The 26,891-nt window shown below is 35.4% G+C and overlaps 1 protein-coding gene across 6 annotated transcripts in view; it reads right to left on the bottom strand.

The window, feature by feature from the left end:
* BTAF1 (B-TFIID TATA-box binding protein associated factor 1) overlaps positions 1–26,891 on the bottom strand; it is a 118,221-nt gene that overhangs the window by 51,629 nt on the left and 39,701 nt on the right. For 3 of the 6 annotated variants that reach the window (XM_072625151.1, XM_072625152.1, XM_072625158.1), the window contains exons 5-14: positions 25,220–25,425; positions 23,187–23,323; positions 19,324–19,453; positions 17,277–17,345; positions 15,082–15,171; positions 14,361–14,456; positions 12,687–12,863; positions 9,889–10,029; positions 8,113–8,237; positions 5,290–5,410 (exon numbers count right to left, since the gene is read on the bottom strand). In XM_072625151.1, coding sequence (XP_072481252.1) covers positions 5,290–5,410; positions 8,113–8,237; positions 9,889–10,029; positions 12,687–12,863; positions 14,361–14,456; positions 15,082–15,171; positions 17,277–17,345; positions 19,324–19,453; positions 23,187–23,323; positions 25,220–25,425 — 1,292 coding nt within the window. Of the gene's footprint in view, positions 1–5,289; positions 5,411–8,112; positions 8,238–9,888; positions 10,030–12,686; positions 12,864–14,360; positions 14,457–15,081; positions 15,172–17,276; positions 17,346–19,323; positions 19,454–23,186; positions 23,324–25,219; positions 25,426–26,891 lie in introns of those variants that run through there. The other 3 variants (XM_072625155.1, XM_072625156.1, XM_072625157.1) reach the window with 2 other exon arrangements.

Below are 26,891 nucleotides of genomic sequence, written 5' to 3'. Positions count from 1 at the left end.
CTAGAATACATCATGCATACGGCCCTCTCTCCATTCATACAGCTTTCATCTTAATTCATGTCCTTCTCATGCCTTCTCATGCCTCCCCTAGACTAAACTCCAGCCTAAGATTCAATACAAACTCACTTGTTTGGCTTTTAAATCCCCTCACAATCTTATTTATTAGTGTACTTTCTTTACTTTATGGTTCACTCCAAATTGCTTTCTCTCTGTTCCTTACAAACCACACTCCATTTTGTCTCTGTGCATTTATACTAGTTGTTCTCACGCTTAGAATACACTCTTACTTTACCTTTATCTCAGACAATCCCTTCTCTTTTTTCAAGATGTAGGTCAAGAACCACCATCTATATAGGAAACATTTCCTGATCCCATTAGTGCCTTCCAGTAAGTATTACAATTTGTATAAAAATTCTTTATATTTATTGTGTAGAGAAGATAACAAGCAGGAAAGTAGCGTCTGGAAAACCAAACCATGTGAAGAATACTGGAAAAAAAGGATTCTTAGTCTAAAAAAAAAGATTTTCTGGAGAAGGGGGGTGGAGGACAAGTGAAAAGAACATGATCTACGTCTTATAAAATCTAAAAGACTGCTATGTAATATGGAGATTTGTTTCATTAAGATTGATTTAAAAATACACAACTAGGACATGGGCAGCAGTTAGAAGCAGGTTTTTATTTTTTGATTCAAAGTAAAAATAAACTTTCTAAAAGCAAGAGCTTCCCATAAAGAGAATGGATTGTCCTATGAAATGAGTTTCCCATCAGTGGAACTATGGATTGATGTACAAGTTAGTATAGAGAGTTCATTTTCCTGGATTTTCCACCTTTAAACTTCTAAAACATCATTTGTTCTGCTGTTTTAATGAATACATTTTACTAAGAAAAACCAAATTAATGTCACTGGGAACTGACCTTACAAGATTAGTTTATGCTATTTAATATGAACTGTGACAAAAAACTTGAATCGCAGATACAAAATCCCCAATTCCAATTGGCATACATATATTCTTCCACACAGAATTTCATAAGTCATATGTTGGAATCAGATGGAAGTGATCATGGAAATGATTTAGTTCAGTCTACTCATTTTATAGACAAAAAAAATCAAAGCTGCCAGGAGTTTCCCAAAATCAATGAACAAGTATTTATTAAGTACCTACTATGTGCCAGGCACTACATTAAAAAAAAAAGTAAATAGACCTGTTCTCATGGAGTTTACATTCTATCAGGGGAAGAAATGGTCTCTTTCTGGCTCCTAGATCCTCAAACCTCCACAGCCTAGGTACCTATTCCAAGTAAATAACTGAAATTTTCTTCCTTTATTTTTGTCCTAAAGTGTATTCATAATACCACAACGAATAGTTTAAATGATGAGTTACCTGTCTTTCTCCCTTTGATACCTCTAAAGACCATTTATCACTGGTTTTGAAGTTTCTTTGCCAGGTATTAATCAATTTTGTGGGAAAGAGGGGAGGAAGAAAAGGTACTTTCCAGTTTACATTCTTCATCTCACTTGGTTCTCTTTTCTCTTTTTAAAGATGACAAGGAACATGCCAACATTTCAAATATAAAAATTTCCTGTCTGGACTCCCTTCCTTTCCTGAAATGCAGGGGACTGATGAATGGAGTGAGGGCCAACAATTTCTTATCATATTTTCTCCATCTGGCCTATGAATATTTGAAACCCTGGTAAACCAAAGGCCTCACTTCTTTTCATAAAGTCAGTATATAATTTAGTCTAGCATTTCAAATACTAGTGGGCTGTGGTAAGTGACCAAACAGGGTACCTTGTTCCATTTCACTGTTGAATATAGGAAGCACCCACTTGTCAGCACTATGCATTTTATTGCTCTGATTCTCCATTGTTGAACAAATACCTAATATTTCACTTTCTATGTCCTCCATTCATTCCACATATACTGCTGACAGAATTGAACAGATTTAAACAGATAAATATAACAATGCATACCCAGTAAGCTTCTGATAACTCACTTTTTGACCTGGTTTTCAGGAGAACATTTTCTTTTGTGGTCAGAGTAAAAATCTTAATTAAGCTCACTACTTAGTCTGTATGGTTAAACATGCATGTTAATTCTCTTACATCATAAACTATGCATGCCAAGCATTCCAACACAACACCAGGTATGTCTGCATGCTAATGAAAACTGAACATGCCTTTAAAGGAAATGTCAATGCTCCAACCACGAAAAAGGCTAAATGACTATATGACAAATAAAGTGGAAAAACCTGGCCACTGAAATTTGGGCATAAAGGAGAATGGCAAACCAATGTTCAAGGCCATTTCTTTCTAGATTCAAGTTTCAGGTTCCTTTCAGAATAGCTGGTTATCATCAACAATGATCATTTATTTACTCATTCAACAAATGTTTATTAAATCTATTATGTGTTAGATACTGGGAATACAAAGATGAAAAATGACAGTATGCCCTCAAGGATCTCACATTACTAGAAGGAAGAAAAGACACATACAAAAGACTAATTAAGATCTGAAAATAAGGGCAAAGAAAAGGTCAGAGGTATGAGAGATCACAGTAAGATGGTGGTACAAAATCAGGAAAGACTTCATAAAGGAGGTAGAATGTGAGGGTAGGTCTTAAATCAAAGAACAATGTCTAAATGTTTAGTATGTACAAGGCATAATGTGAAGAACCAGAGATACAAAACAAAACAAAACAGTCCCTGCTTTCAAGGAGCTGACATTCCAATGGGAAGACAATAAACACAGAAGTAGGCATCTACTCAATATATATGGAATAGATGAAAGTTAATCTTGAAGGGAAAGATCACCTGTAAAAGATCTTCAAGGTCTTACAATGAGTCTTGAAGGAAGTTGGGGAATCTAAGAGTTATAGGTGAGGAGGGAAAGCTTTCCAGGAATGGGGGGTACAGCACAGAGCTACAAAAGATGGAGTACTGTGGGTGAAGAATATGGGAAAAAATTGGAAAGACAGAAAGGGGAGACATGGTCAAGAAATTTAAATGTCAAATAGAAGAATTTATATTAGACTGCAGAGTTAACAGAAGAAACAATGGAGTTTACTGATGGGAGGTGGTGGAAGGTGAGGAAGAAGACATCATATAAACATAATACTTTTAGAAAATCACTTTGGTAGTTATGTGGAAGATAGAATTGGTAGAGATTTGAGGCAGGGATGCCAAAGAGGAACTGAACTACGGTGGTAGCTATATCAGTTGAGAAAATATGTGGCAACTGATTGGATAAGTGTGAAAGGGAAGCCTTGAAGATAACACTGATATTGAGTTACCTGGGCAACTAAGTAGATGTTGGTATCCTCTAAAATGAAAGGGAAGCTTGGAAGAGGGGTATATTATGTGGAAGGGGAAAGGGGAAGAGAATAGAGAGGAAAATGAGTTCTGTTTTGGGAATACTAAGTTTGACCTTCTAACAGGAAGATGATGCTTGAGATGTGTGACTGTAGCTCAGCAGAGAAACCTGGGAATCATTTGTAGAGAGATGATAACTGAACCCATGGAAGCTGATGAGATCATCCGTGGAACAGTAAAGAGGGAGAAGAGAAAAACGATTGAGACAGAGCCTTAGGGGACAACCATGGTTAGTGGGCATGAAGATACAATAAAATAAAACGAGAAGGAAGTGAGATAAGTAAGAGGACAACCAATATAATAGGTAAAAACAATCAGTAAATTCATTCATTGATATGAGAAAACATGTAAACTGCTTCACCAAGTGCCATATAATGCTAACTATTACTATGTTTGCAAAGTAGAAGTTGTACTTTGATTACAGGCCGTTTAAATTTAATAAACATTTAAATTCTATGATTACCAGGAAGTCAACCAACTATCAACAAATTTGTAAAATAACATCCAGTTAAGGCATAGAAAGGATATACAAAAAATTATATACCATACCAAGTATAATGGAAAAACAATTTAGAAATATTTAATTAACTTTATTATTTTTGTTCTCATCTAGTACATTATGGTAAGGAACTATGGGAGTTTATATACATGCAAACATACATACACACATTTGTATAACAGATGTCTCTTGCAGAAAAAGGATAGCTCATTTACGAAGCCAAAAGTAAAAAGAATAAGAAAACCAGAAGTATACGGAGAAATGATGATGATGTTAAACCCCAAGTATATTTATTAAGTCATAGACAAACCAGGTTTGTCTAAATACAAATCATTGTGTTTATTTTACCAAGAAAAACTGAGGGGTTAGAAATCTGAAATCCTAGCAAAACATTGAGTTTCTGAGTGCTAGGGAATCAACTATAATAAAGAGTAAGACTGATTTTTAAGATAATATTGGGAAGACAATGCCAAAGTCCCAATGCTAAAAGATTTTTGTCAATTTATTTTAAGAAAGGGCATGAAGAACTAGAGCCTTTTAAAAGCAATGAATTTATACTCTACCTTCGTAACTGTACTTATCAAACTCCTGGAAACCTCAACTATCAATCAACCAACCAATTTATCAAATGCTTACTTATGTGCCAGGCACTTCCTTGAATATCATCAAAAATCTATGAATAAAAAGGTTTCCTATGTGTTAAAGCAAGTAGTTGTTACAAAGTCCATGACAACTGGGTATAAAAATAAGACAAATTTAAAAGCAGAGTTGAGAACAGTGAAAAATGACTGGCAGAGGGCAGAAACAGAAAAACTATAAGATTTACTGTTAGGCAGCACAAGGACAATGAAAAACAAAATTTGCATTGGTCAAATGACTGAATGCCTATTCATGAAAATTAATATAATACAAAATATTCTCCAAAGTGGAATAAATCATTCCTAAGTTAGTGATGAAATGTATGATGAGAAAACAAAGTAGGATTTTTTTTTTACATTTGCCAGACTTTTGGCTATGTCTACTAATTTTTAAAAGATAAATCCAAGTGATAGAATACATACACAGCCTTACTGTACAAATACATAGCCTCTATACCTCATCACCCCCTCTACATTCTTCAGAATGTGTTGTAGTCTCAGACATAGTCTTACATTTTAGCAGATCCTGTTTCCCACTCTGACCCACCCCTGCCCCTCCCGTCAGCTACAGCTAGCTCCTAAGAGAGCAAACCAAACAATGGGTCTGATAGAGAAGAGTTATTTAACAAAAACCTATCTATAAGATCTATACTACTGCTGCCAGACACTACTTCCTACTTACAGTAGGGGTATGTAGCAAAAGTGAGCAGCTGATAGCCAGGTAAGCTGAGTCAGGATTCTTTTAAACTATCAAAGCTGTTTTATATAATGATCAGTTCTTACCTGGTCCTGTGTTGACAATAATGTAAATAGCGTTTCCAATGCTGCTCTTCGAACTGATGATATAGTGTGATGCAAAAATGGCCATACACGTGGTACTAAAACTGTAAGTGACTGTTGGATACTGATAAAGAAGATGTAAATTAATCTTACTCATACGTATTCTTGATAAATAAGAATCCATTTAAGTTTCATTTATATATGGACTTCATAATATTAACATTTTTTTCTCATGAACCTGAATAATTTCTTAAAAGGTAAGGTTTCCATTTGCACAACTCACTCAATACCATTACTCAACTCAATAGCACTGCAGTTATCATATAAGCATAAAAAACAAGGTCATAGAGATGGGTACAAATGGTATTAGGCTCTTCAGTGGCACTGGTGTTGTTTTAAGGTTTTCATTTTGTTTTGTTTAAGTTTCTTTCTCATTATGTCAATTTTTTCCCATTCTGAAAAATCTAGCATTTAACAACAATGGGATTAGTCAATGGCATAAGAGTTGGCAATTATCCATTCCCCAACTGCTATGTCCTGTGAGTGACTCCAACAGATATAGGTTGCTGTGTGTATTTTCTACTGAAGGGGCATTACTCTAGCATCAGATAGGCAGAGTGTGTGAAATGCAGCAGTTCTCAGCTGTATCACCAGGGTAAGTGCTCCTGAATTAGGGAATCTTAAATAATGCCTCCTTTTTTTTTTGGTCTCTGGTTAAATAGGAAAATAAACCCAAGGCCACCTGGAATCATAGGTTCTCCTTTACATCCATAAGTCAGCCTGACAAATGTAAAGAAAGATGCTCTCTTCCACCTCAGAGTGACTTAACAGAAGTTGGCTGGCTTAGGAAAATGTGATCCATGCAGGGGTGAGGAGTGTGCTAGTAAATCTTTAACTAGCTATCCAGAGAGAAAAGTGAGGAGAAACCCTATATATAATACACAGTTTAAAGTTTAATCTGCATTATTAACATTTTACATTTTCTCTTTCTTAAGCTCAGATAATAAAAAATTGAATCAAGTCTTGATCTGTATCATTTATCAATTTCTGAGGTGTAGATGCTCTCCTTGAAAATGTATTAAAAACTCAATTCCAGTACATCACTGGGTCCATGCGCTTACACCAACTTCACTGTTCTTTTTGGTTCTCGGTTTCAATGGATTCCATTTTTAACTGTTATTTTTCACTGGTGGTCCCTTTCATTTTTTTGTAGGACCAGTGTTTCCTAATCTTTTTATATACCAATGTAATTTATATACAAAATTTAATCCAAACATACACATACAAATAAACATGCAGACACAAAACAGACTAAAGAACACAGAAAGAGCAGTTTTTGTTAACAGTGCAACTGGTCATGCTGGGTACAATTTTTAAAGCATGCTGCATTTCTTCTTATGTAGGTTGGTAGTTATCTACCACCTAAAAATATCATTTTAGAGAAAGAAGATATTGGCTAATAAAACATTTGTTGGAGAAAATGATAAAAAAAATACGACTAATTTATAAAACACTGAGTTGACGAAATTTTCATTCACTAGATCCATTTCTTCACATTATATAACTGGCCTTTTTTGGACTTTAGTTATCTGATAATAAAATAAGGATAAAATCCCTTCCCTTCGGTACTTAGAAATTTATAGAACGCTTTTGGTGGAAGGAAACATAGATCATCTAGTATAATCTGTGAAGAATTATAATATATGAATATATATAATATAATACATGAAGAATTGAGATCCACAGAGCCTGTGAGGCTTGCTTGAGGTCACACAACTAATTAGAGAAACAGCCAGAGCAAAATGTTTGTACTATCTGACTTCAACACCTGGTGATTAAGAACCTACACAGATACTGCAACTTCCCTTTTCCTGGCTTTTTTCTATAGCACTTACTCTGTGATTCCAAACAGCTATACTGCCCTACTCTTCCAATGCCAACATTATGGGTCTATTTGTAAGACACTTCTACCTGATCATTCCTACGCCAATCTACTATTTTTTATGTATTTCTAATTTTCAACTAAAAACCTAATATTAATTCAATTACCTTAGAAATAATGATGGATTGATCAGCAGCCAATGAGGAGCATTATATGACCTCTATGTAAATGCCGTAGTCAAATAAGAAAGATTCATCTTCTCTTCTCTCTCCCATTGCCTGGTCTTATCAACACAGTGAATTAAACTTTCAGCTGATATGTAAAAAATTAGGCTAAAAGACCAGTAAAGAGCTGCCCAATTAATGGGCCTCATTCAATTTTCAGATGCAGTATACTAACAAAGCTTTACAATTTTGGCATGCTTCTGTCTTTAGTATAATTTGGGGGCCTTGAACGTTAAAGTAAAATAACTGTTCCTACTGTTCTAACAAGAACTAGTCACTGAAATAAAAGATGAAAAGAGAGATGAAACTTGTGATACCAAGGAAAAGCTGACGATACATTATACAAATTGCCAAATCATTGTTATCCTATAATAAAATATTTTAAAAAGTGCATCAATACATATATAACTGTACATTTAAAAACTATGTGGGTTATATTAGTGAATAAAGTATAACAACTGCACCAATGATGAAGACTGTAACAGAACAGACAAGATAAAAAAGGAACTGTACAATATAAACATCGCTAAAAAACGCCAGGAGTTATGTCCTCTTCTCTTTGACACTCCTGCTCCAACCACTCTTAAAGCTGGCAGTGCTTCCTAAGAAAACAGATTCTGGCTATACAGTATTTCTGCAATTCTTAGAAGGTTTAAATATCTGAAAACATCATTGAAAATGCACCTAAAATCTTCCTATGGATCTATCAAGAACAATTACCTGCACTGCTGGACTTCAGGGTAAGTTAGAAGGGATGAAAGCAGGGTCATGATACTATTTGTTGAAGCAGTGAGATCATCTAGTTCCAGAAGAGCATCCCATAATGTATTTATAATAAAAGGTACCTATAAGACGAATTACAATTAAATGTCTGTCAGCCATATTTTGCATGTTTTATACACATTAAGTATAAGAGTCCAACACTTTCTGCCACTGCTAAATCATCTATTGAAAAGAAGCACAGCAAGCAAATGATTCTTCAGTAGAATATAACATGTTGGACTTGGAATCAGAGGGAATAGTTTAAATTCTAGCTCTGCCACTTATGACCTGTATGAGTTTTCGGCACATCCCTTGAACAAAATGAGAATTGGATGAGCTGGTCCCTAAGATCCCTTCTGGCTCTCAAACTAAGATACTATCATCACAGTTCAGTGACAGACTTTTATTTGGGCCTCTTGAGGACCTATGAACCACTCTACTCCAGCTATGTTACTCTATATCATTTATACTACAATAAACTCAACAACTCAGTCCTGCTAAATATACACTGAACTCTTATGCTGTTTCCTATGCCTGAAAACCCCACTCTTTTTCTTCATCTGGTGAAGACTTAGTCTTTTAAGCCCAATTCAATCAATCAACCAATAAGTATGTGTCCAAATGCCACCTGCTTTTTAAGAAGCCTTCTCCATCCACCTTAGGTGTTCATCTTTCCTTGGATATCAATAAGACTTTGTAATAATTCTATGCACTTATGATATAGCCATGGGTTCTGGAATCCCCTGTCTTCTTCTTCCCCTTCTCCACCCCCTGTACCACTGCCAGTGGATTAATTTTTCTCTGAGACATTTTTTATTTCAGATTTCTACCACCTCTAATACCTAGCACAGAGCAAACATTTAAGGTTTGTTCTTGTTTTCAGCATTCCAAACTGACTTTTGAAAATGTGTAGTCCATTAATGGCACTAAGGAGGACATGAACTCAGTTCTTCCTGACTCTTTTAAGACTAGCACTTTATGCACCTAGCCGCCTTTGTTAAAACCCCTTGTAAAAAGTCTGTCACTGAAAAACCCCCTTATTGGCAGAAATGCTGCCAACAGGAAGTATCAGAACAAAGGGGATGGTACTTTTGGATGGCTAGGTAAATTATTCGTTCAAATCATAGCATGCACCCAAGAAAAAGGCCTTGAAAGGTGAAGGTGGTTAGGGGTACCTCCAGAAGTTCAGATTGCTGTTAGTAAAGTCAAATGTCCATTTGAGTCTAGGATTCCCTACAAGGTAGATCCTTAATAAGCTATTTTCCCAGAGGTCATCAGAGTCAGTAATAAATCAAGGCCAGTTCATACTCATTACTGCAACCACCAATAGAGGGCGATTTTTGAATAATTTCCATGTCTGCACTGTTACCTAGGTCTTGCCCTATTTCTATCATACAGGCCTAAATTCAACTTAGGTACCAAATATCTTTGTTCTAATAATTAAAAGCTAATGGAAATGGTATTTAAATCTCTCTCTCAGAGAAAGTTCCTTGAGAATTTCATATGTAATGTTGATAAGTTGTATGAATAAACATAAGCTATTTTTCTTCTTGTCTAATGAATAAAATTTGATGCAGGGCTACTCAGTATGGGATACCTTAACTAAGAAATAGAGAGTTTGGGTAAGGTGAAAGGAGAAAAAAAGAGTAGAAAGCAATTTACATCAATTAACAGTTGATAATCTAAATCTAAATAAATTCTTCAGAGAGAAAATGCAGAAATATTATAATTTACCTTTTGTGACTGAAGATGAACAAGACTATCCACCACTGGTACTAATGATGCTGCAGCAACAGCTCTGACATCATCATCAAGGTCCTGGAGTCCTTCAATTATTTTGGTCAAAACTTTAGGCAATAAAGTTTTAATTACATCCTGCAAAATATCAAAAGTCATAATTTTATTCATAAAGAAAATAATTCATTCAAGAACATTTATTGAGTACCTACTATGTAAGGCATTATGGGACACATCAAGATAAATAATACAAGGACCTGTTTCCAAGGAACTTGTATCGAGGAATGGGAGTAGTTAAAAACCTTTGAGTGTATTTTTTTAAATATAGGTTGCTTTTTTTGCATGAAACCTTAATAAAATTAAGTTGAATGCACAGATTGACAATGATTGTGAAAAAACTGAGTAGTTATGATACAAGTAAATAAAGCATCTATACTGAAAGAAATATAAGTGTGTATGTATACACACACACCCCCATATCTATATAGTATGTGAACTTCAAAAGTTAATATAGCCTAATTTTGAGGAATTACCTTTCAATTTCTATCTACTTTTTTTTTTTTACCCTTAGAGTTTTAGGGTGCAGTTGAAGTCCATGATTGGGGGCTCTGTGGTAAATATAATACAGAGTACAGTATGAGAGTGCATAAGAAAGAGTGGAAGGAGTTTCAAGGAATGTTTATATAATGTCTGAGGAAAAACTAGGCTCCTACTATCTCATTATTACTTGAGTCTTTTGCATCTCTTTCTTCATTTGGCCAGGGTTGTGCTATTTATATTAAAATAAATAAGAAAATACATAAAGGTGGCAAGAAGAAAAATAATTAAATTCCTAAAATAGAATAATTCAAATTGAAAAATAAAAGCAGACCTGATACAGTATTCCAATGTAACTTAAAATAAAATTTTACTAAGAACACAACAGCAGTTCAAAAATATCAATGAGTTTTTACTCACTAAAATATCTCTGTTTTTTAATTCATACGATGATTAAATTGAAAAGCGGTGCCATAAAATATGATTTAACCAAAAGCAAAACTTTATTTGAATCATCTTAAGATTAGCCTCGACAAGGTATATGTAGTTTCTATTATTTTCCAAAAGAACCTCCAAGGTCCTCATCATTTACCTTATTTCCCAGAATTACATTTAAAGGATTACATTATACATATATACATACATTAATTAGGAATGATCATTTGTTTGTTTAAACTAAAGTCTCCTTAGTCAAGAAACCTACAGTTGGAATAATGTAAGCCTAAATTTGTTGAGCTATATTTAAATGGTAACATTTGGTAGATCAAGGGTACAGATTTCCTCAATACTTTAATGTAATTCTCTTCCAGTTGGTGGGTGGAGGGGGAGGGAGGGAGGGAAGGAAGGAGGGAAGAAAGGAAGGAGGGAAGGAAGGAAGGAGGGAGGGAAGGAGGGAAGGAGGGAAGGAAGGAAGGAGGGAAGGAAGGGAAGGAAGGAAGGAGGGAAGGAAGGAAGGAAGGAAGGAATGGCAAATCTCCTGTACCAATGTTCCTCACTAATATATCAGGGTGATCTACCAGATCATGCACCAACCCTGATTTTTCCCCTTGCTTCCTAGCTCATCTAGGCCCATGTTCTTAGTTCCCACCCTGGCTCCCCTTATCTTCACCATGTTCCCCTTCCTTCCAAGCTGGAAACCTATACCACTTTGCTATAAGAACTCCCATGCAGAGCATGGGAAGTGTCCATTCTGACTATCAGTGTTGGATTTCAGCTACAGTATGACTTAAATGGACTTTTTTTGGGGGGGGAGGGGAAAATGCAAGATAATTGGGGTTAAGTGACCTTGCCTGAGGTCACACAGTTAGTAAGTGTCAAGTGTCAGAGGCTGGATTTGAATTCACATCCTCCTGACTCCAGGACCCGTGCTCTATTCACTGCACCACCTAGTCCCTTAAATGAACTTTTAAAAGTTGGTCTGGCAACTATGACGGTTATTGGTCCTATGGAAAAATATGTTCTGATTTCATAGCACAACTGATCTATTTATAAGCTGGGCAATGTCTGAGTGGTTTGTGTGTTTACCAGTCCTTAGTATTTGAAGATGGCCCAAAAAGCAATGTATTATCATCTTTACACATGTCTAAATAAGTAAAAAGGAGTCAAGGGTCCATGGTTCTAAACCCAGGTTCTTCCACTAACTAATTTTATGACTATGGGCAAGCTTAATTAATCCTCACTTGTGAGGACTATATGGTAACAGACATGAAAGTGAAACATAGTACTGAAGAGGTGGGAGGCTATGGGAGCAGAATATTGTCTATGTCAGATTGAAGTGTTAGCTGTTTTGTTGAATTGGTTCTTTTATTCTTATTATAAAGGCTTTCTTTGTGAGAAGGAGTAGAATGGAATACACTGAGAAATATAGGTGATTTAGAAACAAAAGATAACAATTAACATGTATATACTACATAGCTGTACACATACAAACTTACAATCTAAATAAAGGAAATGAACTAGGTGGCTTCTGAGATCCCTTCCAGAATTAGACAGATCTAGAATTCTAATTCTTTTGATATATGGCTCAAATCTCTACTTGAAATATCTATGGGTGTCTGCAACCTGGTGTCCATGTCAAAGATGAATCTTTCAATTCATAAACACTACACTGACCCAATTCTGTACTGACTGACCAGTCTGTCTGTAACCTATGAATTCAGAGGTATATTATGATATCAGAAATATAAATAACATCAACTTTTTAAAAAAGAGAAAAATGCCTTCATTCATACATGTGATACCGATTCTGAAGTACTTACCTGACGAACTGCTAAAACATATTTTATTCCTAATAGGCCACCATGTCTCACTTCCCACTGTTCTTGTGTGAGCAATTTAAGGAGTACATCCACTGTCTTATGAACTCCTGTTTCATTCATGTGTTTTAACACCACACCTAAAGTTTGAGCACAAGTTTCACGAACTGGTGCTACAACCTACAAGTAGAAAAGAGGAAAAGTTCAAAATTTACACCAGATTATGCACAAAATTAGAATTTAATTGAAAAAACACCCCCTTAACAGTGTGGCGGAAACTAGGCATAGACCCATGCCTGACACTGTACACAAGAATAAAGTTCAAATGAGTACATGATCTAGGTATAAAGATTGATACCATGAACAAACTGGAGGAGCAAGGAATAGTGTATTTATCAGATTTATGGAGAAGGGAAGAATTTTTTACTAAAGAAGAGATAGAAAGCATTATGAAATGCAAGATGGATAATTTTGATTACATTAAACTGAAAAGTTTTTGCACAACCAAACTCAATGCAAGGAAAATTAAGAGGGATGTAGTAAATTGGGAAAGAATTTTTACAGCTAATCTCAGGGATAAAGGCCTCATTTCTAGAATATATAGAGAACTGACTCAAACATATAACTATACAAGTCATTCCCCAACTGATAAATGGTCAAAGGATATGAACAGGCAATTTTCAGAGGAAGAAATTAAAGATAACTATAATCATATAAAAATGCTCTAAATCACTTTTGATTAGAGAGGTGCAAATCAAAACAACTCTGAGGTACCACATCACACCTATAAGACTGGCAAACATGACAGAACAAGAAAATGATAAATGCTGGAGAGGAGGAACACTAATTCATTGTTGGTGGAGCTGGGAGCTCATCCAACCATTCTGGAGAGCAATTTGGAACTATGTCCAAAGGGCTGCAAAAATGTACATACCCTTTGACCCAGCAATATTGCTACTAGGACTGTATCCCCAAGAGATCATAAAAATGGGAAAGGGTCCCACATGTACAAAAATATTTATAGCAGCATTTTTTGTAGTTGCCAAAAACTGGAAGTCAAGGGGATGCCCATCAATTGGGGAATGGCTGAATAAATTATGGTACATGAATGTAATGGAGTACTATTGTGCCATAAGAAATGATGAACAAGAAGACTTCAGGGAGGCCTGGAAGGACTTATATGATCTGATGCTGAGTGAAAGGAGCAGAACCAGGAGAACTTTGTGCACAGCAACGACCACAGTGTACAAGAGTTTTTTCTGGTAGATTTGGAACTTAGTAATAACGCAAGAACTTAAAAAAAAAAAAAATCCCAATGGTTTTCTAAGGCAAAATGCCTTCCACACTCAGAGAAAGAACTATGGAATTCATTTGCAGAATGTAGCACATCCTGTTTGTGAGTGTGTTTATGTATTCTGTTTTGACTTGTTATATGATTTCTTCTATTTATTTTAGTTCGTCTACATAGCATGACTATAGTGAAAACGTATTCAACAGGAAAGTATATGTAGATCCTATAAGAATTGTATGCTGTCTTGGGGAGGGAGGGAGGTAGTGGGGGTAGGTGTGTGTGGGGGTTAAAATCTAAATTTTATGGTAGTGATTGTAGAACATTAAAAAAAATAAATAAAATAAAATTTAAAAAAGAAAAAACACTCCTTTAAGTGAGATGCTTACTTCATCTGAAACAAAGTCACCAAATCTGTCTAATGCAAAAACACAAAGGAGTCTAATGGCCAAGTCTTCCAGCCAATCTTGATGCTGCTGAGTCATCTGCGAAAACACAATAACAAATACCATTTCAAGTATTCTTTTCATTGGGGAAAACTGATATTTCCACAACTCAAATTAACATTCAAATTGCACATAAATAAAAGAATGAAAAACAGAGACCAAACAGATCATTTTAACTACAAGAATATTAGCCAAAAATGACACCAATTAATCTCTTTGGCATCATAAATCACAATCGATTTGTTGATTAGTTTGATTCAAACAGAACTGCACCAAAGGTTATAAGGCATGAAATCCAGTTAAGTCCCTTGCACACACTAAGAAATTAGCTCCATAAGGTCAGTTTGATGATATGTCCCGATCCATCCTCTATCACAAACTCTATCCCCACCAATCATCTCTCTCCCAATCTTTCCGTCTTCTCTTCTTTTCAGTCTACTAACTGCTATTCATTTAGCTAAACTTCTTAGCACTTAAAACTCAGTCTCACTCACCATTTAACGTCTCATTTATTAGTCTTCTTTCCCATTCTCTGTCACACCACTTTTCCTGATGCCTCTTTTTCCTAGTGCTTTAATATTCTTCTCAGCTTTCATTTTGAGCATTTATTCTCCTTAGGTTGATTTATGAAAGTCTGTTAATATTATTGGTCTAGTACACTTACCTCCTCTAAAGTGCTGTCTCCTATTTTACCACCACTTTTCCCATGAGCTTTGAGAATTTCCCTTAGTCCAGTACCTGCACCATGTCGAACCTAAAAGGATCAACATTAAATAATGTTAAGAGTCTTAATACTTAAGCTGTTTTGTTTTACTTCTTTTCAATAAGAAAAAAAATTTGCTTCCTATAAAACTAAAGTATACTATATGGAAATTTAAAGTAATGTGTCTTCTTTGGGCACAATTCTAGCTAACATATGTATTGAAGACAATGTGTTACAGAGGAAACAATGCTAGGCTCTAAGTTATAGGAATGTGAATTATAGTTTAGATCCTTACTATCAATGTCCTCACCTATAAAATTAGGGACTTGAACTGCATAAACTCTAAGGTCCTTTCTAGCTCTAAATTCTAGGATAGTTTCTCAGATAAATTCCACTTGTCCAACACTCATTTTTAAAAAAAAAAAAAAAGAAACTTATTCCTAGGAGAAAAAAGGAAGTAGGAAGAGTTGTTCTAACAAAGAGGCCCTGGCATTTCTGTAATTGCTAATGCCCAATAATTTTTAGATTATGGGCAACCAAGGAAGATCTCAAAGTTCATTCAACTGATAGGTGCCACAGTAAACCATCCTCAAAAGCTCACTGACTAATTGAAACTCCAGCATAAACTGCCACATTAGAAGTATTAAGTAGATGAAAATTAACTATACTTGGGCACTGGAGAGCTGCTTCAAACCATGCAGTTATCATATGAATGGTAGGTAAACAAGGTATTAACCTGGCACCCACTAATTATCAGCACTAGTTGGTTTAAGATTGGAGTAGTTTTAAATAGAAGCCCTTAACAAAGCAGTGATATCGCTGCAGCCTGAATCAGTGTGTTCCTAGAACTGAAGCCAAAAATGACTACATAGTGGAAAAGAGGGGAGGATGCTGTAGTTTAGGAGAAAAATGACCAGAACCTAGATGAAAACTGAGGCTGAAAGGATGAAAATAGATAAGCACATCACATGGGGAATGGCTTAATTAGCTGTGGTATATGATTATAAAAGAATACCCATGTATGGACTGAAACAATGAATATGATGAATGTAGAGAATTATGGGAAGATGTACACAAACTGACCCAAAGTAAAGTCAAAGAACAAAGAAAACAATATTCACAATGATAACAACAATGTAAATGGAAAGAACAATTGAACTGAATGCTTCAAAGTTATAGTGACCGAACCTGGTCCCAAACCTCCATCTTCTTTGCAGAGTTCAAGAACTATGAATGTGGAATACTACATTTAATTTTAGATTTTTTTCCCTGTATTGATTATTTTTGCTGAACTCCTTTTCCCCTCTTTTTTATTCTCTATTGGAAGATTTGTTCTCTGGAAGGTATAGTGGAGAGAGGATACAGTGGGAAATGTAGGTGATATAAAAACAAAAAGAAACAATAAAAATTTATTAAAAAAACAAACCCTGAAAAACCACAGAATGCTGACCAAAAAAAATACCTATTATGATTTTAAAAGATTAATTATGAAACACACTTCCTAACTCTTAGCAGAGAGGGGATGAACTGGAGGTACAAAATGAAATGTGCATTCTCAGAAACGGCCACTGTGCTGCTTTTGGTTTTTTTCTTCCTTCATCCCCTTTACAATATTTACTTCAAGGGAGTGCATTCTACATGGGGGGAGGAAGAATATGTGGGTTAGTGGTAGTAACAGACACAGAACATGATAAAATTTTTTACTTAACAGAAGTGTACAAAGAACAAAAACATGATAATTTTGTTGTGACTTTGTTAAACTATATGCATTTGTGTTTATTTCTTTTAAAAAATTATATGTAATGTAAGTTCAATTTCTTATACAATCCTCTTTCCTGTTTATCTTTGCATGTTGAAATGTTTCTATTGTGGATTATCACCCCACAATAAAAAGAAATTTTTTAAAAAAAATTTGCTTAAAAAAGCAAAAGTATGAACACATGAGCTGAAGTTTATGGCTAAATCAGTAGAACAAAAAACAATGAAAAATTGAAAAAGAATTCAAAGTTTATTCAGGGAGAACAGTAAAATGTCTATTGTGAAGAATCAACTACTGAGGATGAGGAAGGTCACAAGGAGAATATACGCAGGCAATGCTTTGGTCATCACTGCATCATTAGCAGAGAAATTATGGTGCTATGATAAACAAATCTTACCTCCCAGGATGGATTAAAAAGATCATTACACAGTTCTTCACAAAAGCTTTCCAAAGGCCATTCATTTGTCTACATAAAAAAAAAGGTTAAGTAAATTAACAAATCAAATATTCCAGAACAAGTCTTTTATGCCAATAATACAAATGTACCCTTAAAATCTTTTCATGTGTACAACAGTGAGTAAGCATTTATCAAGTGCCTACTATGTTCCAGAACTGTTCTAAACAATGGGATACAAAAAAGAGGCAAGACAATCCCTTCCCTCAAGAAGCTCAGTCTGATGGGGAGGTAACATTAACAACTATGTATAAACTATATATAGGATAAACTGAAAATAATCAATAGAGGGAAGGTATTAGTGTTAATGAGCATCAGGAAAGGCTTCCTATAGAAGGTGAAATTTTAGCTGGCACTTAAAGGAAGCCAAAAGGTAGAGATGAGGAGGGAGAGCATTCCAGGAATCAGAGCCAGTGAAAAATGACCAGAATCAAGAGAAGGAGTATCTCATTTAAGGAACAGCAAGGAGGTCAGTGCCACTTGATTAAAGAATACACTTGTAGGAGAAGAGGTGTGTAGGTTTTAAGAAAACTGGAAAAGTAGAGTCAGACCTAGGTTATGAAGGGCTTTGAACACCAAAAGAGGATTTTGTATTTGATCCTAGAGGTGACAAAAGAAAGTCATTAGAGTTTATTGTTGTTGTTAAGGAGAGTGGATGATATGGTCAAACCTTCAACCTAGCAAAAATATTTTGGTGGCTGAAAGTAGGATGAAGTAGAATGGGGAAATATTTGGCAGACCTGCCAGCAGGCCATTGCAATAGGCTAAACCTGAAGTGATGAGGAACTATACTACACCACTGGCAGTACAAAAAAGAGAAGGAAAGAGAAGGGAAGAGAAGGGGAGTGGCACAGAAGAAAAGTTGCAAAGGCGAACTCAACAGGCCTTGGCAAGTTGGATGGTGTGGGAGGTACGATGAGAGAGAGTGAGTTGAGGATGACCTATTAATTCTTATATAGGTTGAGAGCCTGGGGGACTAGGAGGATGGTGATGCCCTCTCCAATCCTTTTACAGTATTTACAATGTCCTTTACAATAGGAAAATAAGGAAGGGAGAAGAGTTTAGGAAGAAAAATAATGAATTCAGTTTTGAACATGTTGAATTTAAGATGACTACTGGATGTCCTGTTTGAGATGTCTGAAAGACAGTTGGAGATGTGAGACTGGGGGACAGCAGAGAGGGTTTGCTACGCAGATTTGAGGATCATTAACATACAGATAATACGTAGGAGCTGATGAGATCATCAAGTAAAATAGAGAGGAAGAAGGGAAGAAGGCCCAGGTCAGAAGCTTGAGGGACACTCCCAGTTAGAGGGCATGACCAGGATGAGGATTCAGCAAAGAAGACTAGGAAGGAGAAATCTAATAGGAGAAGGACAACCAGGAAGAGTGGTGTCCTGAAAATCTAGAGAGCACAGAATATCAAGGAGAAAAGGGTGATGGATAGTGTCAAAGATGTCAAGAAGAATGAAGACTGAGAAAGGCTACTGGACTTGGCCATTAAGAGATTACTTTGGAGGAAGTCTCAGTGGAATGATAAAGTTGGAAGCTGGATTTCAGGGTTAAGAAGAGAGAAAATGAAGGTACCTATTTGTAGAGGACCTTTCTCAAGGAGTTTAGCCACAAAGGGTAGAAGAGATATTTACACTACAGTTAGCAGACATGGAAAAATCAAGTGAGGGTTTTTTGAGGATGGGGGAAACATAGACATGTTTGTAGGCAAGAGAAAAGGAATCAATACACAGGGAAAGAATGAAGATATTTGAGAGAGTAGGAATGACAGAGGAGGCAGTCTGCTAGAGAACACAGCATGGAATGGGACTATAATAAGACCAATTTTGGAAAAACTGATTACCCAGGATTTTTTAATGCAAATGTGAAGGATCTGTTAACTACCATTTCTCTAGATTTTGGCAGATTAGTAGAGATATAACAATATTTGAAGCAAGAAACAAATTAAAAAACTGTCACTTAAGGCATGAAAATTATACCTCTTCAAATAAGGAAGAATTATCTGGCACATTATCAATCAAGACCTTGGACTCAGTTGCAGGTTGATTAATAATAACATTGGCTATCTTCCTTCTCTTTTCTTCTGGTTCCCCATCCGCACTATCATTGCTAAAAATAAAATGCACCATTAAAAAAACTGAAGTAATATAAGGGTAGATAAAAGAAGTAATTAATTGATCAAACCTTTCCATTGTACTATACTCAATGCCCTGTACTTATTACACTAGGGATCAAACACTTAAATAATGCTAAGAGATAAAATTCACTGCACAAAAATTTTTATAAGTTATCATATAATGGACAACTAAATATGCCTTTTGTTTCTAAGAGCTCTTATGAGTTGAGACCAGGTTGTAAGTTTTTATTTTCCTAAAAGAATTACAGTGGCTAAAAAATAGGGGACATTTTCTTAGAGACTATATTTTTGAAATATCCAGTACCTTTTAATAACTAATCTGACAGCCTAAGCTATGTATAACTCACCATTTTGGGCTGTCATACCCTAATGCACAAAGGACAAGGGACTAGATTTTATTCATGAATTTGAACATGGCAATCTCAATGCATATTTAACTGGACACATTGATAAAATAAAATATAAAATAAGAACTCACTACTTCAGAATAGTGATACTCTAAATTATGAAAAAATCAGATTTAGAAAATTATTTTAAGAAAATTTTATGTTACTGCTTTTAAATATGGACTACAAATCAAACTAGTTTAATAATATAATAATGCAAAGGAAAGTTCCTATGGGACCTTTAAAAATAAATAAACAGGCAAAAAACGAGTGAATTTTGTTTATAAAGTTCTCAGGTTCTCATAAAGTGCTAGAAAATGATTTTGTTAAGTTCCCACCTCCACTGTCATATTTGCATGATTAATTTGCTTGGAATGATAATTTTTCGTAGAAAAAAATAAATTTCAGCCTAATCCTCAAATTATTATGAATACTGAATTAGTATTACTCAAATTAATTCAGTTTTATAGTACTAATTTTGGTATGACTTTGCTATTTTTAAAACACTTTAAATATTGAGTAAAAGTTCAGTATAATCTGAGATCTTACAGCTACTTTTTATAAATGGCTATTTGATTCAGTTTAACAAACATGTGCCAAGCCTCTATCATGCATGTCTGAAGCACTGTTAGACTTAGACGCTTGGTTAACATATCTCGAACGTAAAACGTGGGGAAGTAAATTACATGCCTACTTTCTACAAGCACACATTAATAAAGAGCTTATATTTTATGGAAGCAAAAACATCTTTAGGTGAAAATTACTAAGTAAATATGTACTTTTATTAATTCTGTTTCATGAAAAGCCTAAGGGGTAGAATTTTGGTTTTTATTTTATTTGCTAGAGAAGACAATATAAGGTTCTATGAGTTACATTCCAGGTACATAAACATATTGCTGTTGATTTTCTCATAAATGTTTTAACAATGATAAATAGTTAATAAACCACATATAAAATTACCATTATGCCCATTGAGATTAGGAAAGCAAAGTGAGACTGATTTTTTACATATCATTTTTTTCCACACAAGAGGGACCAGAGTCAGAGTCGGAATTAAAAAGTTCAGATGCTGGACAGTGCCCAGCCCAGCTCTCAACATGTGAAGACAACATTCTGATGCTAAAGCTGGTAGTGATATTGCCCTGTTTGAGGAAATGGGAAATACCTGGACTCTACTAAGGAAAGCCTGGATTCAGGTGCTGGCTTTACCACTCTCTCGCTATGTGACCTTTGCTGGGTCACTTAACCTTTCTGTGTCAAGTGGGAACAATGATCCCTGTCCCAGATGTGTCACAGAATTATGAGGATCAGATGAGACAGTGCATAGAAAGCCCTTCATATATGCTACCCCTGGACTGCGGGGGGGTGGGAGGGTGGTGAGATGATGTGTGCTAGTAATGTCATAACCTGACAATGGAGTTGCTGAACTAATGACTTTTAGCTAAGTTACCGTGTGAAATTAAGGCTGACAGCTAAAGAAAATCTAGTCCCAGAATCCATTTCAAGAAGCGAAGCCAGGAAATTATGACATTTAATGATAATTTTTTATCCTAAAGTTAAAAGAAGGTTGAAGTGTTGCACAAAGAAATGGAAACAAAATGAGTCCCTCCTAAATGGGGAGGAGCATCAAACAATGTAAAGGAATATTACTGCATGATAGATTATGAATATAATTCAAAAAAAATTCAGAAAAGCATGAAAAACTTGTATGGATTAATGCAGAATAAAATAAGAGCCAGGAGAACAGTATATACAATAATTATAATATTGTAAATGAAAAGGAAGCCAAACTTTGAGTAACTGAATGAGCCAGCTTGATCCAGAAGAACATAAATAAATAAAACATATTTAAACATAATAAAACATAAACAAAACCTGCTTGCCAGCAGAGAAGTGGGGGTCATGTGTTATCATTTGCTTTTATTCAACTGTTTTTCTATGAAAGTTTCAAAATGTAATGTTGGTGGTAGAGCAGGTTCTGATAATCTGGAAATGACCATTATATAAAAAAGGGGGAAATAAATAAGTCTCTTTTTAAAATGAAAAAGATTTTCAATCAATAATGATACTGTTTTGGTTCTTTTTCTTGGTGGTAGTGGTAGTGGGGTGGAGGGGCTGTCGGGCTATTTGATGCTGGATCTTCCTGCCCATGTTAGAAGAGGAGCTATCACCAACAGGTTCAATCTTAACATTGATCAGTATGAAAGTTTTAATTTGCTCCACTTTCTGATGTTGGCTCGTTCTCCCCTCATTAGGGAGCCCAGTAGCCCTCTACTTCCAGGGGTTCACGTATCAATGCCAGATTCAATGTGGACAACTCATCAGTGTTAGCCCTCCTGAAACTCAAAACTCCAGAATTCAAGTAATTTCCTACCCTCAGCCTCCCCAATGGCAGGAATTAAAGGTGTGTAGCACTAGAATGGCCAGAGGACAATGGTAATACTAGTGCTATATTTTTAATTTCCATTAGGGGGCAAAACTACTGCAGGGGCCCCCAAAACGGATCTAGGAACCCTAGAAAATATATGCAATATTGCTTTCTCACTGCTTGAGGCCAAAATGTTATTGAAACCCAAAGTAAAATTCTGCTTGCCCAGATTACTGGTCTTTGGCATGTAATGTTCTTTTCCTTCTAATTTGCACTTTAAAAAATAAAACATTTAGTCAATTTTATTCAAAAAGTAGGAAGTAGTTACTAAAATAAAGCTTTCTTCCATTAGGATCCCAGGCATCAGATATATAAGACTGACTACCTATGATTTTATGAAGTGCTATTTACCATAATGGTCAATGAATAACAGTAACAATTAAAACTTTGTTTTCTTCTGCAAACCCTTGGTGGTAAAAGTCAGACAGAGAAACTTCCTTTTGTTAATGGAATCCAATGACTTTTTCATAGCTAAAGGCAAGTTTCAAAAGGGTGCAATGCAGCAAAGTGGAAAAAAATACTGAGATGGTATCATGAAGACTGGGTTCAAATCCTAAATCCTTACACTTACTGACTATACAGATCATGGGCAATCAATCAAGCAGTACTTATTAAGCACCTATTGTGTGCCACACAAAAAGCCTGCCTTCTATTGGGAGAGAACAGTCTAGTCCTTTAACCTCTTTGAGCCTCAGTGTTCTCATCTGTAAGATCTGGCTAATCCATACACTATCAACCTCATCACAAGGTTGTGAGGATCAAATGAGTATACATAGAGAACACTCTGCATAACTTATAGTGCTATGTCAGTTATAATTATTGTAAACCATACTGGCCCAGATTTTAACAAGCTACCTTTACAATAGTACATGAATAAACAGAGATTGTTACCTCTTTTCATTGCTTTCCACTGCATCCTTGGATCTCTGCTTTGCAAATAATTTTGCCATTCTTTTGGCTTTATTCTTTTGCCTGTTGCTCATCCCTGCTCGAAATTCTGAGTCAATCAACTCAGCAGCCTGAAGAGCCTGAAAGATTTAAAAATTGCTGAGTTTCAATTTCTCGTGAAATTAAGAAAAATTCCCATCTTCTCAGAATCAACCTTTCGGAGCAGGTCTGGCATATGTTGTGAAGTACAGCCATTTGGAGGGTTTCTGGGAGGTGAGACTTCAAAATAGGTACATCATCACCCACAGGTACTATGAAAATGACTGAACTTTTAAAAATAAAATAGATATGATAATTATGAAGTGAATAAGCAATGAAGATGACAAGAAGCTAAATTTTCTAATCCATGATCCTACAATGAGGAATATCACTGGAAATATAATACAATTATTTCACCAGTAACTGTCCAGATATTAGCCTCCTGTGGCCACTTAGACTTCTTTTTCCCCCACTCTGATAACATATCCATTATTTTCAATGTACTTAAAAAAAACCACACTGTCTAATTCAGGGTCTCTTACTATCTGGTTGTGTCATTTGCTGGGCCTCAGTTCCCTTACTTTTAAAATAAATTTAGAATAAAAGGATCTGTCTAGTCTTATGATTGCAAGTGCTCTGATTCATATATACTTGCCCTATCACAGGTTCTCAATGTCACAAAAGCTACAAGGCACATGTTTTGGATAATATCAATGTTCTCCTAGCTTCCTACCCAGCATTCTACTGAGCCTGATGCTCTCTAGCCAAGCCATTTATGTGTTAATATTTGAGAAAGGAAGTTCCCCTCAGAAAATGCTATCTCCACAAATAACTGTAGCCTTACATGCAAATCTGGAGTCCCTATTAGATTTAGCCAAGAATGCTAATGCCAGGAGTGTCCAATTGCAAAAGATGAGTTCCAACAAATCAGATACAGAGAGAGACTGTCTATTCTGAAGAATGGTAATTACAGCCTCTGCATGGGCTTTCGCTGTCTCCTACAATGCAATCTCTGTCACCTATCAGACTTTTCCAAAGTAGTTCCTTATTAATTTCCCTCAGGTTGGCCACTTTTCCCTTCCATTTATCAACACTACCCTGCTTTTACAAAGAATTTCTGCTTTCTTCATTTCTTGCTCTTCTCCCCTTATTGCTTACTCACATCCTCTTCCTTAACTGTGTAATCTGTATCCCTGTATTATTTTCTACTCTCTGATACTTTTTATCTCCTTACTACTGCTCTTTTAATTTTCTACTTCTCTTAAATTCTTTCCCTATTTTTCTTTTCTTTTTTTTTTTTTTTTACCTTTTTTACCCAGTCCATTATCTCTGCTTGTTCCTTTTCATTAATCTTCCTTTTTGAGACACCCTAAATTGGAAGAAGCCTTAGTCCAAATCTACTGAAATTTCTCTCTATTTATGCCAAGAGTAGAAAGCCATAGTGGTGAAGATTGGGATTTGCAGTGAATCCAAAGTTTCTAATATTATCATAGATTTACAAAATGCTAGAACTGAAAAAGACCTCTGAAGTCAATTATTTCACCCCCTCTTATTTTTTTGATAAAGAAACAGGCCTAAAGAGGAGAAACTTATGTGGTGAAGGTCATACAGCTAGTAAGTGGCAAAACTCAGACTCAAATCCAGGTCTTTGGATTCCAAATCTATTGCCAGGTCACACTGCCATTAGACAAGAAGAATTTATCTTGGTCCCTCACATCTCCCCATCAAGAAATTTTGTCTGTCACCCACCTGGAAAACATATTAAAAGGACAGTAAAGGAAGGAGCATCAAGCCTCCTATCAACAATGGGTTCCAAATAGTACCATCAATAAGAGGAAAAAAAAATAGACCAGTCCAAGTCAACAAATCTAGGAGTCTGGAGAAATCAATTAGTGAAGACAAACTATGATAGCAAGAATTATAAAGGAATTGGATACAGCATTACAACAAAAGTACTATGTTTTTCAATGGCAGAATCACAAATGAAGCAAACCCACTGTAATATTCCTTGCAATCAAACAGCCCGAGGTTTTACCTACAGGTTGTTTGTTTACAAGGGAAGCTGAAGCTGGGGTGTAGTCCAGATCTTCATCATTAAAGAGCTCTTCAGTATTCATTCCAATTGCTGCTCCCATATCAAGGCCAAGTTTCTTCTGTAACAGTTTGCGCTGGCGAGCTATTCTCTCTTTAGGGTCCACTTCCCCTTTAAATGGCAAAATAATTTGTTTTCAATTGGTTAAAAAGTATTCTAATAAAAGTACTGAAATTCATACATCATTTCATTACAACAAATACTGTTACAGTAAAAATTTCTTTGCAAAATAAATTCTGTCACAGAGTCAATCATTGTTAAGGTTAATATTCTGCTTGATTCATTTACTACTGAAAGTACTGCCTTCCACTTAAGTTATTTTTTTCTCAAGAGTAGCAATAGTAATCTCATTTGAAAAAGATGAAAACAATACAATAACAAACAAAAATAATTTTTAAACCCTATGTATTATTAGCCTCAGCACTAAACTACTTTTGGAATTCTAAAATGGACCACACAAGATTTGGAAACTATTCTCACAAAAACCAATTTAAAATCAAAGAAACACAAGGCCAAATACCCTAAAACAGCTATAGAAAGATGAATACTTCACCAAAACAGGAGGAAGAGGATTGATAGGTATGATAAACAGATTAAAAACAACAAAAACAACTTTACAGGAACACTTTTGGAACAAGGGAAACCACTTTGCCAAGCAACAGTAAAAGCTAGTAACATATATGCCACTGGATTTTTTTTTTTTAATGTAAGCAAATGCGGTTCACCTCTAGGTGGACGCTTTGAAATGGTAAAGGTCCAAGAATGGAATCAAAGGGCCTTCTGTGAGTAACATCAGAATGAATTCAGCCAATAATTTGTCAACAAAGACAAATAGTTGAGTCAACCAAATTCGTTTGTGTGGAAACAGATGGATTTATGATGGTGATTCAAGATCAGAGATCATGACCACCAGAAATTATAGATAATCCAGGATATCCTGAAAGCAACCTAGATTTAGTGATCAATTTGAGCTGTGTAAAGAAAAAGTAAAAACTGCTACACATCACTGCAGGGTTCAAATTCCTAGCACAGGGGTTCTTAACGCTAAGAGGACCAGGTACATCAACTGATATTAAAAAATTCATCCTTCTATCTATTTTCTTTGTGTTATGGACTAAAAAAAATGCATAACTAATTAACACAGGTTTGTCCTTTGAGATATCCTTAAATTCTGGTCCTTCTAATTTTAGTTAGTTATAAAACTAGCTATAATGGTTTCTATTTTATTTTATCATCAAACTTCTCTTTTGGCAATCTGGTGAAACCTAACACTTACTGTGGTTTTTGCCCATAATTGAAAACAAAATGCTAAATTTCACTAAAAATTAGTGAAAATAAAAATGCATTTTTTTCACATCCAAGTTCACATATCTTTGTGAGTGTGTGAATGCCAAGTTAAGAAACCCTAGGGGGAAGGGAATAAGTATTGATATAAGACCTACCATGTACCAGAAATTATGTTAAGAGCTTTTAAAAAAAAATACATACATAAACACACACTGTATAAGTCAGGTAGGTGGCAGAGAAAGATAGAGTGACAGATCTGAAGTCAGAAGGACTTATTTATCTTCCTGAGT

This window comes from Notamacropus eugenii, chromosome 1 (assembly GCF_028372415.1).
Source record: "Notamacropus eugenii isolate mMacEug1 chromosome 1, mMacEug1.pri_v2, whole genome shotgun sequence".
NCBI lineage: Eukaryota > Metazoa > Chordata > Mammalia > Diprotodontia > Macropodidae > Notamacropus > Notamacropus eugenii.
Note: the sequence above shows the minus strand (reverse complement) of the source record. Positions and strands in the feature narration are given on the sequence as shown.